This window comes from Vitis riparia, chromosome 16, assembly GCF_004353265.1.
Source record: "Vitis riparia cultivar Riparia Gloire de Montpellier isolate 1030 chromosome 16, EGFV_Vit.rip_1.0, whole genome shotgun sequence".
Lineage (NCBI taxonomy): Eukaryota > Viridiplantae > Streptophyta > Magnoliopsida > Vitales > Vitaceae > Vitis > Vitis riparia.
In genome coordinates, this window is record NC_048446.1 from 22229227 (window position 1) to 22246955 (window position 17729).

Consider the following 17729-nt stretch of genomic DNA (forward strand, 5'->3'; position numbering starts at 1 on the left):
AATGGTTTTTTTAAAAAAAGTGAAAATAATTAAAAGATATTATAAACAAAAGATCATATTCTCTATTTTTTAAGAACATAAATATTTTTTATATTTTTTGGTTGCTGAAACAATGGATCGTGTTTGATAACTATTTTTTAAAATACTTTTTATTTTCTAAAATAAAAAAAAATAAAATAAATTTAGATTCTATTTTAATAGTTGTTTTTAAAAACTTCAATAAAAAAATAAGAAAGTACGATAGACAACCAAAAAACATAAAATAGTTTTCTATTATTAAAAATATTTAGTTATTTTAAGTTCTTTTGAAAGACTATTTTAAAAAATAATTATATAAATATGAAAAATAATTAAAAATAAAATATTATATTTAAAAATATAAATATAGAAAACAGATTAAGAATATTTTGATTCTCAAATAGATTTCAACATAATTCCAAAACAAATCAATCACAAATGTTCCCAAATCAACCACAATGGTTCAATTTATTATACATAATAGGGTTTTGCAGATGAAGGCAAACATCCTACTTTTACAAGGATGCAGCAGATATCAACTACACAGATCACTTGCATTCATATGTAAGCACTTTTATTCTGTTTATATGATATCAACTATACAGATCACTTACATTCATATGTAAGCACTTTTATTCTGTTTATATGATATCAAAACAATAAAAAATGTCTTAGGCTCTGGGCTGAAAGCAAGTTTGCCTAAATCCAACCAGAGAGGCTCCTTTTTGAAGGGACTTTTCATAGAATCTGAGAGAACCCTTTTGAGCTTTAAGCTTGAAAGAAATCAATCCATGCATTGCTTCTGAGTTTGTGAAAGAAGATTCCTTCATATTGAATCTACCGTACCCCAAGCAACCTCTTCAGATTCGTCAATGTTCAACTCAATCATTCCCAGTGCCAACAAGTTCGTGAGACTGGCGTTTAGGCAATGGCCCTGCCTTGAACATAGAACTTGTGTTCGGTAGATTTCATCGTCTGTACTCGGTTCCATGTAGATTATCATTTCCATGTAGGTTATCACCAGTAATCGTTACAAGAGCACACCCCATTCTTTATATGATGAAACCGGTTAGAGTCCCTTACTACTATTTCTCTCCCTGTTGCCATTGAAATGTACTTTATTGCAGTATGGCAATCGCCACAGACGCGAAGATTCTTAAATATCCTGATGGGTTTCGACTGGCTTGTGCTTATAAGCCCAAATGCCACTGCTATTTTCTCACTGTGTTGGAACAAGAATTGCTCCTTTTGTTCTTCGTCTATGTCGTGAAGAACAAAGTCTGTGTCAGGGATGTAACCCATCTCCTTTATTTTGGAAGCCAGTTGGTCCAGTTCTTGATAAATCTGCCAGGCTTGAGGGTGGGAAGTCTCCCCTACATGGAACCTGTGCACCCTATTTTCTACCTCAATCCAACTACAGCCAGCTTCTTTGATCAAATTACGCTCTTTCATACTTTTTCTGATCTTCACTACGGCTTTCCACTGACCTGCTGAAGCATGCAAGTTTGACAGTAAGATATATGCTGCTGGGTCATCTGGTTCCTGCTCAAGAATCATCTCTGCAGCATGTCTTCCAAGCTCTGTATTACCATGAACATGGCAGGCTCCAAGCAGTGTTCGCCAAACCAGAGCATCAGCCATGAGGGGCATTGAGTTAATGAACTCCATGGCTTCTACAAGAAGTCCAGACCGGCCTAGTAAATCAACCATACATGCATAATGCTCCATTCTTGGGACAATTCCATGTTCTTTGTACATTGAATTGAAGTGTTTCTGTCCCTCAGAGATCATACCAACATGGCTACAAGCTGATAATACGGCAACATAGGTGATCTCATTCGGCTTTGTCCCTGTCTCAAGCATTTTATGGAACATTTCCAAAGCTCTGGTTGCAAATCCATGTTTTGCAAAACCCGTGATCATTGAAGTCCAAGATATCACATTCCGATCTTCCATCCCATTAAAAACTTGAAAAGCAGCTTCAATGTTACCACACCTAGAATACATAGAGATCAAAGCATTACAAATGCATTGGTTTGACTTGTAGCCTCCCTTCAATAACCGACCATGAATCTGCTCACCTTTGCCCATTGCACCTATACTTGCAGCCCCACTCAACAAGCTAGCAAATGTAAAAGCACTGATACCAATACCAGTATCTGCGATCTCGTTAAAGAGTAGAAAAGCTTCTTCAGACTTCAAGTTCTTGGCATACCCATCAACAATTGCATTGTAAGAAACCAAATTCTTCTCAACAAGAATATCAAAAGCTTTTCGGGCATCTTCCATTCTTCCACTCCTAGCATACATGTTAATAAGAGAATTCCCCACACAATTCACTGATGCTATGCCCAGTTTCACTGCATAGCTGTACACCTGCTCACCTGTATATGGATCAGAAAGGTTTCCACATGCCTTGAGAACACTTGAAAATGAGAAATGATTAGGCCGTATATGACCGGATATCATCTTGCAGAAAAGTTCAATAGCTTCCTTATCACACTCTCCACTTTGCACATACGCTGTGATAATTGCAGTCCAAGACATAACATTATGCTCAGGCATCCGCTCAAATACCTTCCTCGAATCATCCACTGACCCATCTGCTGCACACTTTGCATACATGTCCACCAAGCTACAACCAACACAAACATCCAATGCCAATCCTAAACGTGTTACTCGTGAATGCAATTGCTTTCCTAGTGCTAACAATCCTAATTCTGTACAAGCAGAAAGGACACTACTATATGTAAAACGGTCCGGTACATAACCACTCAATTCCATATCTAAAAACAAATCAATTGCATCTCTTGCACAAACTAATTGCGCAAATCTAGTTATCATTAAAGTCCAAGTAACCAAATTTCTCTCAGGCATTTTGTCAAACACCTTATAAGCTGAGCCCAAATCACCACTACCCTTCACAAACATATCAATCAATTCGCACCCAACACAGACATCAGCCTCAAGGTACCCGGTTTTCACCACAAACCCATAAATTATCTCCCCAACCCAGGCGTAATTGGCGTTTGAACAAGCCCGAATCACGGCCGCAAAGCAATACTCATTCGGGTAAAACCCCAATTCAAGCATATCAAGAAATGTCCAAATTGCTTGCAACTCCATACTGTTATTCGCAAAACATGAGACCATCGCACTCCATGAAACCAAGTCTCTCTTATTTCCCATTCCCTCAAAAATCAACCTAGCGGTTTCGGTGTCGCCACATTTTGAGTACAAGCTGATCAGAGTGTTCAACACAACCGAGTCGAGCTCGAGTCCAGACTGCATTAGCTTCCGGTGGACGAGTTTCCCGAGTTGGAAGTTGCGGAATCGGATGCAGGACTTGAGGAGGATGGAGTAGGTGGTGAGATCTGGTGGGGCGTTTTGCTGGGTCATGAGATCAAGGGTAGAGAATGCATGGTGGAGGCGGCCCACGTCGAGTTGGCGGATCAGACGGTTCTTGAGGGGCTCGAAGTTGGGGTTTTTGAGGGAGAGGGAGGAGGGGATAATGTTTTGGCGGGAAGGGTTTAGGGTTTTGGAAGAAGGTGGGAGGAGGGGTTGGGCTGGAGAGGGAAGAGAGAGAGTTATCATGGTCTTCCCCTAACGGCTAGTTTGAGAGAAATGAAGTTGTTCAACGCTTCAAGCTCATAAAGGATTTTTCTACGTGAAGTTTCATACAAAAAGGATTTTTGAGTAATTGTTGGATTAATATTTGGGCAGGGGTGGAAAATTTTATTTCGATTATCTTCTATTAATTACTATATTAAACCTCGAGGTAACATATTTATTTGCTGTGGTATAAAAAAAGTTAAAAGGGTTTTTTTTAAAAATTGTCTTTATCAAATATAAAAATTAAAATTTCAAATTTATGGTAATTTATAAGAAATTAAGAGTGGATTTGGGAATATTTTTAAAATTAGTTTTTCAAATTCAAAAACATGTTTCGTTATTATTATTATTATTATTATTATTATTTGATAAAAAATAGTTTTTGAGAAATAATAATAAAATTAAATTTATTTTTTGAAAGTTATGGATAACTTTTATTTTAATAATGAATTAAATTACCTATATTTTATACTATTTGAATGAGAAATGAATTTATGATAAATTAGCAAATATGTCATCAAGAAATAAATTTTTTTCATGTTTCTTAAGAAAATTTAAATTTTTTATTTTTATGAATTGTTACTTAAGAATCAAATGTAAAAATTATTTAATTTGAATAAGAAATTAATCTAAAATAAATCCAAAAACTTCAAAATTGAAACTATAATTTTATCACATAAGGTTATTATTTTTGTCTCATAATTTATCCAATTTTTAACAAAATTAAATTTCATAAATTGTAATTATTCAGATTTAAAATTTTAGACAAAATAGCCTTAATATTATATTATCATGTGATTGCCTTCTTATGAATTTTCATTTTCTTGTTTATTGCTCACTTGCTTTCCCATGATAAACTACATTTCTTTTTGCCTAGTCTTAATAAATCAAGAACTGTTTTAGTTATTTGTTTTAATCTTGAAATAAAATTATTTAGATTTTATGTATTAAGAATCAATGTTTCTGAAATGGATTGATTATATTACTGCTAAAGGTAAGATCATATCCTATAATGACTTAATTTTAATTGTTTTCAAAAGAATTAACGAGAAAGACCTTTAAGAGGTGTCAATTTTCAAATTTAGAAATATATAACATTGTGAGTAGCAAATGTGGTTAACTAGGATTTTTTTTTTTGGATAAAAAGAGATTACGAAGCATAATGCTTACAAAGTCGATTGAAAGATGAGTCATAATAATATTTAAAATTAAATTTTTTAACATTTTTAAGTTACAAGTATTAAAATAAGATAGAAAAACTTGACACACTCAAAAAATGTTTTCTTGTTATTTTTTGGTGAAGAGACAACCATTAATGAATTTTTTCCACAAAATTTATGGGAAGGAGCAATGTTGAGGAAGATGCATGCCAATTAGAAACAATATTAAACATAGTTTGTAATAACAAGCTCTTAAGAAATTGTATGAAAAACTTTGGGTCATATTTGTTAACGGTTTTTAAAAATAATTTTTTTTTATTTTTTTTTAAAAGAAAAACATGTTTACTAATAAGAAAATAGGAAAAATTTCTCATTTTTAAAAATAAAAAGTAAGGTATTTTTTGAAAACATTTTTTGGTTGTTTTCAATTGATTTCACTTCTTTTCATTTATTTTTTGAGAATTGTTTTAAAAAATAACTACACAAATATAAATAATAATTAAAAATAAAATGTTACAAATAAAAGTTACTTTTAAACAATATTCTAACTAGGAAAAGAAAATTTCAAATTTCTGATAGATTTTTGTTTTATAAAATATTAAAGAACAATTTTTTAGAATTATTTTCGAAAAAACTTTCCAAAAAAGCTTCAATTTCACTATTTTCACAAAAAAGTGGGTGATTTTGATTGCAAGAGATTTTATAAGGGAAGGGCAACTAAATGGCAATGTATAGTTTCTCAGTTTCCATTGAGAACATGCATGGACTTTTTCCATGAAACACTAGGGAAGGAATAATATTTAAGGTGTCAATTAGAAACATTAGGCATCGTGGGACAATTTCTTCTAACTAGCCCTTGAGAAAAATCTTCAAATCCTTTGACTTTGATGATTCTTGTTTTCAATGGAAAATGGTGTTAATGTTTTCATAAGAATAATAGGAAGGGCTCAGGAAGGTGTCAACATAGAAAAATTAAAATGCTGTGGGATCGTTGATGTAACTGGTTGAGTAGTTTCTTTGGTTGTTTCCTACCATGGGAATCATAACCAATGACTTCTTGTTTTCCATGAGAAATGGAACTGGTTGGGAAGGTGTCAAAATAGAAACATTTGAGTATTATGGGGTGGTTCATGTATTTAATAAGGATAGAAACAAGGGTAGAAAATCTTGACTGATTCCTTTTGTGAGTTTTTTTTTCCATGGAAAACTAGGCAGGAGAAAATTTTCCACAAAATTAATGGGGTAGGAATAATGTCTAGAATGTGCTGACTAGAAAACTAGACATGATGGGGATTGATAACCAATAATTTTTTTTTCGTGAGAAGATAAGTGGTACTATTTTCAAAAGAATTATTTAGAATAACCTTTTAGGAAGGTATCAACAAAAAAACAATAAACATTGTAGGATAGTTGATGTATGTAACTAAAATAGAAAAAGGGTAGAAAAGCTTGACTCATTCCTTCGGTAATTTCTTATTTTCCATGGAAAAACAGGCATTGAAACCATTGTCTTTTGTTTTCCATGAGAAGATGAGTGCTATTGGTTTCAAAAGAATGATTGAGAAGGACTTTTAGGAAGGTGTACATCAATATAGAAACATTAAGCATTGTGGGGTATTTGACATATCCTACAAGAATTGAAAGGAGGGTACATGGGAAAGCTTGATCGATGGTTACACGGTTTCTTATTTTCCCTGGAAAAATTGGCTTTGAAATTTCTCCACAAAATTTATGAGAAGGATATGTCTAGGAAGGTCTTAATTAGAAACATTAAACCTTGTAAGGTAATTTCTATCGACAAGCTCTTAATCAAATTCATATAAAACTTGACTAATTCTGTAATGAATGATTTCTTATTTTTCATGAAAAATGGGACTTATTGTTTTCAAAAGAATTAAGGGGAAGGCCAAAATTAATTAATGGGAAGACCATAAAACTATCAAACATATAGAGGACTGTTTTTTAACTTTAGTTAATGAGGAAATCATAGAAAAGCTTTTAAAGCACTATCTCTCGTGTGGTTCACAACTATGCTTTTTACTCTAAAAATGGGTGTTTATCCCAAAGAACACAGGTTGTCTTTTAAAGGCAAACTCAAAGCAGGATTTTACTTTGAAGCTAACTAGCTAAAAAGAGAATTCCTAATGGAGTTGGTTGAACATGTTTGCATCCTATTGGTGACATCAATCAAATAGGAGATGTTAGAAAAGTATCATTGTTTCCCTTTTACCTTGTAGTGGTTTTTGCAAGTTCTTCATAGTCATGACTTGTTAGCTATTATTTATGAATTTGAAATATACCTATATAAGTTCGTCCAAGACTCTTAGGAAGAAGAAACAACAATCCACAATTTATAATCTAGAACAAATGGAATTAGTATATTAATTCTTTGTTATCTTAAAAGCACATGAGATTCACTTCTTCCTAAAGATATCCTATAGTTATCTATCTATTGGGATGGACTCTACTCTTCTTATATCTTCTCACTTGGGGCTGCAAAGTAACAATCCCTAGTTGGAGCTTAGAGGCTAAGTATTGATTTATGGCAATACTATATCTGAATTATACTGGATTGGAATGCTTCTGAACAATTTATATATTCTATCCTCTTAATTTCCTCTTATTATATGGTGAGATAATGTTGGTACCCTAGCTCAAGTGCGGCACATTCAGGTGTTGATTACCACTTTTTGATCATTACATTTTTCTTGGATTGGCTTCATCCACATCTTTCAACAAGGAAATCATTCACTTAGTCTCTTCAGCAATAATTAAGCTGAGAAAAGTAACCATGACTTGGGATATTTTGTGAGGAGAAGCTGCTAGCTGTTCTCTTATCCTGTTTTTTCCTTGTCTGAATGCCAAGGCACCAATATGAAAAAAGAGAAAAGAAAAGCAGATGTATTCAGTGAATGCACTTTGGCACCTTCTCCGAGCGGGAAAAAATTGATGTGTGACCTAACCCATGAATGTTAGACCCAGGGTGAGGAATTATGAGGTGTTATAGATTCCATCTTTCCTAGTTTATAGTCCACTAATGCTATGTTTGGTTCGGGAAAGTATTAAAGGAAAAAAAATGGTAAAAAGAATAATTATCTCATGTTTGATTATATTATGAAAAAATATAAAATAAATATAATTAAATTTAGTTAAAAGTTTATGTATTTTCAAATTATTTAATCTTATTTAAAAAGTTAAAATAAGTGAAATGAGTTTGGAAAAATATATAAAAATAATTTATTAACTTTCAATCAAATAGAGATTGAAATTTTTTTGGAAGAATGCATTACTCTCAAGCCTTCAAGATATTATTATGTTGATATTAAGAGGATTATGAATCAATTTAAGGACAAATTGGGTGAAGCATGTTATGGAACTGTATTTAAAGCAAAGTTTTTTTGATGAAGTTCTTGTTGTTGTCAAGATCCTTCAACAATTTCAAGGGAAATGGGGAAGAATTCATTAATGAAACGAGAGAAATGAACAAAATCCACCATATTAATATTGTTTGCTTAGTTGATTTTTGTGCTGATGGATTTTGTCGTGCCCTTGTTTATGAGTTCTTACCTAATGGATCTTTAGAGAATTTTATATTTTCAACAACTATTAAAAAATGCTCACTTGGTTAGGAGAAACTTTAAGATATTGCTCTAGGCATGACCAAAGGTATTGAGTATTTCCACCAAGGTTGTGATCACAGAAGCATCCATTTTGATATCAAGTCTCATCATATTTTAGTGGATTATAACTTCAATCCAAAGATATCCAATTTTGGCCCAGAAAAATTATATTCTAAGGGGAAATTGCTGTTTTTATGAATGCAACTAGAGGGATTGTGGGTTATATTGCACCGGAAGTATTATCTAGAAATTTGGAGAATGTTTCCTAAAAGTTAGATGTTTATAGTTTTGGAATGTTGTTGCTTGAAATTGTAGGAGAAAAAAAAATGTTGATGTGACAGTGATAAACACTAGCCAAGTATACTTTCCAAAATGGATCTAAAATCATTTGAATAAAGGAGAAGAGTTGTAGATTTGGGTTGAGGAAGATGAAGATGCTAAAATAGCAAAGAAATTAACAATTGTGGGACTTTGGTGTATTCAATGGTATCTAGTGAATCGTCCTACTATGAAACTTGTGGTACAAATGTTAGAATAGGAAGGTAGGAGACAATTTAGCCATGTTGCCTAATCTTTTCACCTACATGAATCCAATGAGAACAAATGCAAGCTAGCCTAGAAGATCTCTTCAACAAGAACTAACAATGATCTTAGAACTAGAGTGAAAAAAAACCTAGTATTTTTTATTTTGTATAGTGTAGGATACGATGGAACAACACAATCTTTTAAGTTTATTCATTTCTTTTTTATATTTTCTAGCCCATTTCTCCATTTTGTGCTAATTTATATTCTCCTTGTTTCTTTTTTGGACTACTTCCTATGCTAAATTTTTCCCCCTTTCATTTTCTATTTCCCAAATTTGGATGGCAAAAACAATGTCATTTTGTATCTCAAATTTTCACCACTTAATGGTTTTACCTTTGAGAAGGTCCCTTCATTAAAGACAAGAGTGCCAGATTGAAAGACCTTATGTCTTGTCTCTTTGAAAAAAATGATTAAGGAGTCTTGACATATTACAATATGAAATAATATTGAGATATGTGTTAGGACAAGGAGTCCACATTGCATTCTTTGTCATCTTCAAATTGAACAATTTCTTCATCAGATGCACCTTATTGTTTGCCGACGGCTTTTCATTCATACCGGACAAAGCCTTCATCAGATCTGCTGTGGTCTTCCCCTTTACAACATTGTGTGCAACAGACCTAGATATAGTTAACCTAATAACTCCTAGAACCTGTCTGTCAAGAAGCGCCCATTCCTCAGCCTTCATACTCTCAGGTTTTGTCCCCAAAAGAGGCAGATGCAATTTCCTCCCATAGAGATAATCTTCAATTTGCATCCTTCAATATGCAAAGTCTGTGCCATTAAACTTTTCTATTCCAGACGCCTTTCCTGCTTCCTCTGCCATTGCTCCCACTCAAACCTAACCCTAGGCTCTGATAACAGTTGTTGTGCCAGTGAAAGCTTTGATGCCAACAATGTTAGTTTAAAGAACACAAAGATAAAACAATCACACATATGGTACATGGGGTTTTAATGTGGTTCGGACAACCATTCCTACGTCTACAGATGAGAGATAATGATTCCACTATACAATAGAGAATATTATAGAGGACAGAACAAGATACAACTATTGGGTTCCCGAAACATCCCATGTTTCCCCACTCTTTGTATCCATATCTTACTACGAGCCCTCTCGCTCCACCGGGTACCTCCCATTCTTCCTCACATCTCTATCCACCTCGTATAGTCTCTACAGGTCCATCTCCATCTCATAACTTTTTCCCCTCATGACCTAGAATATTTATAGAGATATTTCCAACAACCTTCCTTATTCTATAAGAAAGTCTAATATTACAATAATATATCAACCTAGAAATATTCTATATAATATTCTTTACAAAAAAGGAATCTATACTAATTAGGAATTTGGGACACTTCCTAACATTTGTGTCTTCTTCCGTCTTTATTCTTTGATCCCTCATTCTTTAATAAGTTTTATGTTGACTTCTATCTCTCTTTCCTTGATAGTTTAATTTTGTGTCTTCTTTTTCTTGGTAGTTTTTGTTTTATATCTCATGCTACTTATTCTTTTTTGAGCATATACATTTTCTATTCCTATTGAGTTTCATAATGTCTCTATGTTTGAACTTGTTCGCATTGATCATTTCCACAATGACACAAATAGTTTTCATGTAGATATTGGTATTTGGTACTTCGATTAAACGGTACAAAACTCGATTGATTGCTAAGGGATTTCTCAACAGTATGATTGCTAAGTTGTCTACCAAATCACATCCACTTTTGCATTTTTGATTTTTGATTTGCAAACTCTCAATGCTTTTTACAACCACATCATGAGTTTGTGGGGAATGTTAAAAGTTATTAATATATTTAGTATATTAGAACTATATATTTATTTATTTAGTTACTATATCACAATTATTTTCTTTCTTTTTAGATGTAAAGGTAAATTAAATCTTTATCTTTATTTTTTTATTAGGCCTATTTAAATTGTAACCATGTTGTACTACTTTTAAAAAACAAGAATTCATAACGAGAAATCCTATATTTATTTTCCTTTCTCTTTTTTCTCTTTGAATCTTGTTTGGATTTTGAACACAACTGTTAAATTTTTTCTAAGAATAAACACGTCCTCCAAATTCTTGCTCCTCAAGAATCATACTTTGCCTTTCAAGGGTTTTTTCTTGCTTGTGCAAAGTTGGGACTTGAAATAGTATTTCACATTAAAAAGGCATGCCATGAAAACTGAATTTCACAGTTCTGTTAATAACTGAGATAAAGTAAACTCTTCATATTTTCTTCCTTCCAAGTTTTATGATGACTAAAATTTTCTAAATGGTTTAATACACGTACAGTATTGAGAGAAGAACTTGGCGATTGCAATCTCCACTATTTTTGCAACATCAGCATGATTGGGAAGACTTTCTTCACTCAAATTGATGTCTCTGTTTTTTCGGTTATATTTATGTTGCTCACTTATATCTGTCCACATTTTTAATCCAATTTATATTTCTTTCTTATTAGGAGCCTGGATATTTTCGAATTATCGGTAAGGTTTTCAAATTCCTACTATTAATTCTGTGTAAAAATAATATAATGAGAATTTCATATGAAAACTCATGAAAAGTACTGAATTCGATTTTGTTTATTCAAAATTTTACTTTGCTGCAAAAATATTTTTATATTTGGAATTTACTTAATTTGAATTCAGTTCAAGTACATTCACAATACAAAGAAGGCAAAACAAATGGAATTGAAACTGGGGTCTCCATATACAAGGCCCCACATCCATGCAACCAACAAAACAAATTGCAACAAGACAACCACATAATGTTTTCCTTAAACTTTGATAATGGAATGCATGTATCATTAATTTGTTTACAATGATTGTATTCCTTTTTCTAAAACCTTTATTCATTTCACATTTGATTTATATTCAGTCATAGGAAGATTTGTGTTGGGGATATTGTGCCTATTTGCCTATTTAGTCTACAAGTTTCGACGAAGACATTTATCGTTAGATGATGATGTTGAAGAATTCTTACAGAGTTATAAAAATCTTCAGTTGATTAAGTACTCATATTCAGATATAAAGAAGATGACTAACAAATTTAGTAATAAATTAAGACAAGGAGCTTTGGCTCTGTATATAAAGGAAAACTTCGAAGTGGTCAAATTGTAGCGGTAAAAGTTTTGGTTATGAATAAAGCTAATGGACAAGATTTTATCAATGAAGTAGTCACAATTGGAAGGATTCACCATGTTAATGTAGTGCGACTTGTTGGATTTTGTGCAGAGGGATTAAAATGGGCTCTGGTATATGAATATATGCCTAATGGGTCCCTTGATAAGTTTCTTTTTTCTAAACTTGAAAACAACATTCTTTCGAGTTGGGAAAGATTATATAAGATTGCACTAGGTGTGGGTTGTGGGATTGAATACTTACATCAAGGTTGTGACATGCAAATTCTGCATTTTGATATCAAGCCACACAACATTCTTCTTGATGCAAACTTTATCCCAAAAGTTTCTGATTTTGGCCTTGCAAAATTACATTCAATAGAAGAAAGCATTGTGTCTCTAACTGCTGCTCGAGGAACATTAGGATATATTGCTCTAGAATTATTCTACAAGAACATTGGAGGTGTTTCATATAAAGCTGATGTGTATAGTTTTGGAATGTTATTAATGGAAATGGTGGGAAAAGGAAGCATGCAAATACATGTCTAGAGCAAAGCCAAACATCCTTCCCGTCATGGATTATGATCGAATAGATCAAGGAGAAGACATGGAAATTGTAGATGCCACTGAGGATGAACACAAGTATATAAGGAAGATAGTCATAGTTGCATTATGGTGTGTACAGATGAATCCACGGATCGCCCTTCAATGAGCAAGGCATTGGAGATGCTAGAAGGTGAAGTTGAACTCCGCAAATGCCCCCAGGCCTACTCTATAGTCCAGGAGATGTCAGTTGAGGATCATATGAACAATCCAGTCGGGGTACCAATTTCTTCACGAAATGCGACAATGACGATCAGCTTGGAGGGAAGGTAGTGCCTCGCAATAGCTACTCTCATTCTCTGTCCTGTAATACTTTGTGGTTGATTGGTTTAGATGCAAGGGTTAGTGCTTTTGTAAGATCCATATATGTACCAAGGTAATGTTTTAGCCAGAGGCAGTTCCTTGGCACCCTTGGACCGAGGGTAGTCTTCACATGCCTTGAGAACACTTGAAAATAAGAAATGATTAGGCTGTACACGGCCAGATATCATCTTGCAGAAAAGTTCAATAGCTTCCTTATCACACTCTCCAATTTGCACATATGCTGTGATAATTGCGGTCCAAGACATAACATTATGCTCAGGCATCCGATCAAATACCTTCCTCAAATCATCCACGGACCCATCTGCTGTACACTTTGCATACATGTCCACCAAGCTACAACCAACACAAACATCTGAAGCCAATCCCAAACATATAACTTGGGAATGCAATTGCTTCCCTGGTGCTAACAATCCTGACTCTGTACTAGCAGAAAGGACACTACTATATGTAAACCGATCCAGTGCATGACCACTCAATTCCATATCCAAAAACAATTCAATTGCATCTCTGGCACAACCAATTGCGCAAATTAGTTATCATCAAAGTCCAAGTACCCAAATTTCTCTCTGGCATTTTCTCGAACACCTTATAACCTGAGCCAAGTCACCACTACCCTTCACGAACACATCAATCAATTCACACCCAACACACACATCAGCCTCAAAATAGCCGGTTTTCACCACAAACCCATAAATTATCTCCCCAACTCATTGAACAAGCCCGAATCACGGCCACAAAGCAATACTCATTTGGGTAAAACCCAATTCGAGAAAATAAAAAAATGTCCAATTGCTTGCAACTCCATGCTGTTAATCGCAAACATGAGACCATCGCACTCCATGAAACCAAGTCTCTCTTATTTTCCATTCCCTCAAAAATCAACCTAGCGGTTGCGGTGTCGCCACATTTGGAGTACAAGCTGATCAGAGTGTTCAACACAACCGAGTCGAGCTCAAGTCCAGACTGAATTAGCTTCCGGTGGACGAGTTTCCGGAGTTGGAAGTGCGGAATCGGATGCAGGACTTGAGGAGGATGGAGTAGGTGGTGAGGTCTGGTGGGCGTTTTGCAGGGTCATGAGATCAAGGGAGGAGAGTGCATGGTTGAGGTGGCCCACGTCGAGTTGGCGGATCCGACGGTTCTGAGGGGCTCGAAGTTGGGGTTTTTGTGAGAATGCGGGTTGGGGATAATGTTTTGGCGGGGAGGGCTTAGGGTTTTGAAGAAGGTGGAAGGAGGGGTTGGGCGGGAGAGGGAAGAGAGAGAGTTATCACGGTCTTCCCCAACGGCTAGTTTGAGAGAAATGATGTTGTGGAAGGCTTCAAGCTCATAAAGAGGGAGAGCTGACCCAAAATGATTTTTGAGTATTGTGGATTAATATTTTAGGAGGGGTTGCAAATTTAATTTTGGTTGGCTTCTTCTAGTTACCATGTCAAGCCCCAAAAATTCAAATTTATGGTAATTTATAAGAAATAAGAGCCCATTTGACGAGTGATTTAAAAATAGAAAATAATTTTTTAAAATTCATAACATTGATATTGTTTTTCTATTTTAATTTTTAAAATAAAGTGAATAGATAGTAACTATATATAACACTTAAAACTTAAATACTGATTCAATTAATATAAAAATTTACAAATAAAATGAGTTTAAAATGACTATTATTTTCTTTATATAAAATTATTATTTTGATTTTTTCATTAGATAAATGAATTCCAAATTAAACAACACTTAATGTGTTAAATTCATTAATGAATTTAGAAAAATTTAAAAATAATTTAAAACTTAAATAGTGACCCAATTAATATTAGAATGTTATGAATAAAAATTAATTTATAACAACTCTAATATTTCTCTTCTATTATGAATAAAATTAATTTAGAACAACTCTAATTTTTCTCTTCTATATAGAATCATTATGTTATGAACTTTTTTTTTTCACTAAGTAAATGAACTTCAAATTAATAAAATTTAATAGGTTGGATTTATTAACAGTACTTTAAAACTCAAACAATATTCTTATTAATATCATAATTTCATGGATAAAAATTGGTTTATAATGACTCTATTATTTCTTTTCTACGCATAACTATATTTTTATAAATTTTTCCACTAGAAAAATAAACTTCAAATCAAGTGATAGTTTTTATTGAATTTATTAGTGAATTTAAAATTTTTTAAAAATAATTTGGAACTCAAAAATAGATTATTTAGTCATCAAAGCAAAAAAAAAAAAAAAAAAGAAAAAAGAAAGAATAAAATTGATGTATAATGAGTCATGACTTTAATATTTCTTCTATACATACAACTATTTAAAAAAAAAATTTACTAGGTAAATAAATTATAAATTAAGTAAAACATAATTAATAATTTAATTTTTTTAACAAATCCTTTAACTTTTAAGAATAATTGCAATAAAAAAAATTGATCCAATTAATTGTAGAAATTGAGTACTAAATGTATGCATGTAATAAAATTTGACTCATTTACATGTTAAAAAGTTAAACTTTATTCATTATTCATTTTAAATAAAAATATTGACAATTATTATTTTAAATTATTATTATTTATTTTACAGCAATTTTTTTTTAACAAAAATATGTTAATATTCTTTGTTTCTAAATATAATAAAATAGTATATTTTTTTTTATTAAAATATAATGATGATATTTTATAAATATAATACTATTCATGTTTTACTAAAAATATTTCTTTTGAATTTCTTTATAATACAAAATTATTTAAATTTTCAATAAGATTTCAATTAAATTTAATTAATGTTATATAAATTGAATTTATATATTTTATAAAATCAAAATAGAAAATTTATTTTTAAAAACAACTTATCCAAACAAATTGGTTTATTTTTATTTTAAAGTATTTTTTTTTTTATAACAACTTGACAAATACCTTATTTTATAAAACATTAAAAAATTGTTTTATGTTCTTTAACTTAAAAAACAATTTTTAAAATCATGGCCAATGGAAAAAAAATAAAATTAAAGACATATTGATTTGTATTAAAAATAAATACTAAAATAGTAATTTTTGTTTCACTAGAATAAAAAATTATTTCAAATTAAAAAATATTTATCTTTACTTATATATAGTTGTATTTTTATTTTTATTTTTTTAAATGAAACTTAACTTGAATTTGATTTTACATTAATATAAACTAAATTTATAAAATTCTTATACAATAAAAGTAAGACATTGTCTTTAAAAACAATACAAATTCTTTCATTCAAACAAGTTTTTTTATGAAATGCATTTGCCAAATGCTCTTGCTTTTTAAAATAAAATAAAAACTGTTTTTGTTGCTATTTTAAAACAAGTTTTAAAAACATAGCCAAATGGACCTAAGAATTTGCTTGACGGTTGTTTTTGAAAACAAATTTTCAAACTTAGAACCATATTTGGTAATTGTTTTTTGACAAAAAGTTAGTTGTTGATAACTTATAACAAAATTAAATCTATTTTTGAAAATTATGGACAACTTATGTAAATTAGTAAATATGTTATTAAGAAAAAATAATATGAATCATATGATTCAAATAGGTTCTCTTTCATCTTTTTTTTTTTTTTTTTTTTCAATTTCTTAAGAAAATGTAGATATTATTTATTTTTGATGATTATTACTTAATAATAAAACAAGACAATATACAATAATTTAATTTGAATAAGAAATTAATCTAAATCAATCCAAAAAATTCAAAAATGAAACCATAATTCTTCTATTGCATACCTCATTATTTTTCCCTCATAATCTATCCGATTCTTAACAAACTAAAATTCCATAAATATATTAATTCAATCCTTCATTGAAAATGGAAATAACAATGTTTAAATCATCAAATTTGAATTAGAAATGTTTAAACTCTTGTCGTATAGTAAAGTCAAGATAAAAATCATCAATTCTAATGATTTTTTTTAATTAATTAAAGAGAATTTGGAAATTATTGCCTTACTGTAGACCCCCATTTTGGGGCCTCACTTTTTAGCGTTTCTGTAGTCACTTTCTTACCAGATGGAGGCCCCTCAATGAGCCACTTGTCGACTCGTGGATGGCTGCTAGGAATCAGGCTAGTACTTGGAGACCAATGAGGATACGACATCTGTAAAGAAGATTCTGAAAAGGAAGCTACAAGCCGTTATGCTGGAAGGGGATTCTGCAGGCCGTAGGAACGCATATGAGAGAGAAATGGGAGGCTGTAGAGTAGTGGTGCTTGGAGGTAGCTGTTTCTGGAGATATTGTTAGAGGGGCAAATCTGGTAGAGAAAGAAAAGACGAGGTTGCAGAGAGCAGATGGCTTTTGGGAGGTTGGGCTGTGATAGGAGGGGGAGTTTCGGGAGCTAGGAGAGGGAGCTAGGAGAGGTGCTTTTGGGCGGCCATTCTGGAGAGTTATTGAGAGGAGAGTAAGATCTTTTCAAGAGGGCTTTTGGCTGGTTTTTGGAAGAACGGTGAGAAGGGGGACTCCGGGAGCTTTTGAAAGAGTTTTCTGAAGCATTGTATCTTTTCAAGGAGTGAGGAAAAGAACAGAGAGCGACTTGAGAGAGAGAGGGAGAGAGCTTGAAGGGCAAGTTTCGTTGAGGGGAAGCGGATGCTGTACCTACGGAGGGTAGATAAGGTTTTCTTCTGATAGTTTAGAGATAGAACCTCGAAAGAGTATTTTCCAGGTATGCTACTCATT

At 32.3% G+C, this 17729-nt stretch overlaps 2 protein-coding genes and 1 pseudogene across 2 annotated transcripts; 1 reads left to right on the forward strand and 2 right to left on the reverse strand.

Annotated features, from left to right (window-relative positions):
- Positions 1–641: 641 nt before the first annotated feature.
- On the reverse strand, positions 642–3612 carry LOC117933605 (pentatricopeptide repeat-containing protein At3g49170, chloroplastic-like). The gene has a single exon (XM_034855059.1). It carries the CDS (start codon positions 3610–3612, stop codon positions 1036–1038), a length of 2577 nt encoding a protein of 858 aa, XP_034710950.1. The 3' UTR covers positions 642–1035.
- An 8785-nt stretch (positions 3613–12397) lies between these two features.
- LOC117933414 (rust resistance kinase Lr10-like) lies at positions 12398–12994 on the forward strand. Its single transcript, XM_034854774.1, has 2 exons — positions 12398–12581; positions 12804–12994. The coding sequence occupies exons 1-2, from the start codon at positions 12398–12400 to the stop codon at positions 12992–12994; spliced, it is 375 nt and encodes a 124-aa protein (XP_034710665.1).
- LOC117933415 lies at positions 12907–17154 on the reverse strand (annotated as a pseudogene).
- Between the last annotated feature and the right edge of the window lie 575 nt (positions 17155–17729).

Bases quoted from the DNA above. Each gene is read 5' to 3' on its own strand.
- LOC117933605 (XM_034855059.1), bottom strand. From the start codon at position 3,612: ATGATAACTCTCTCTCTTCCCTCTCCAGCCCAACCCCTCCTCCCACCT.
- LOC117933414 (XM_034854774.1), top strand. From the start codon at position 12,398: ATGCAAATTCTGCATTTTGATATCAAGCCACACAACATTCTTCTTGAT. The intron at 12,582-12,803 runs GTGTTTCATATA...TGGTGTGTACAG, and splicing joins ATTCTACAAGAACATTGGAG to ATGAATCCACGGATCGCCCT.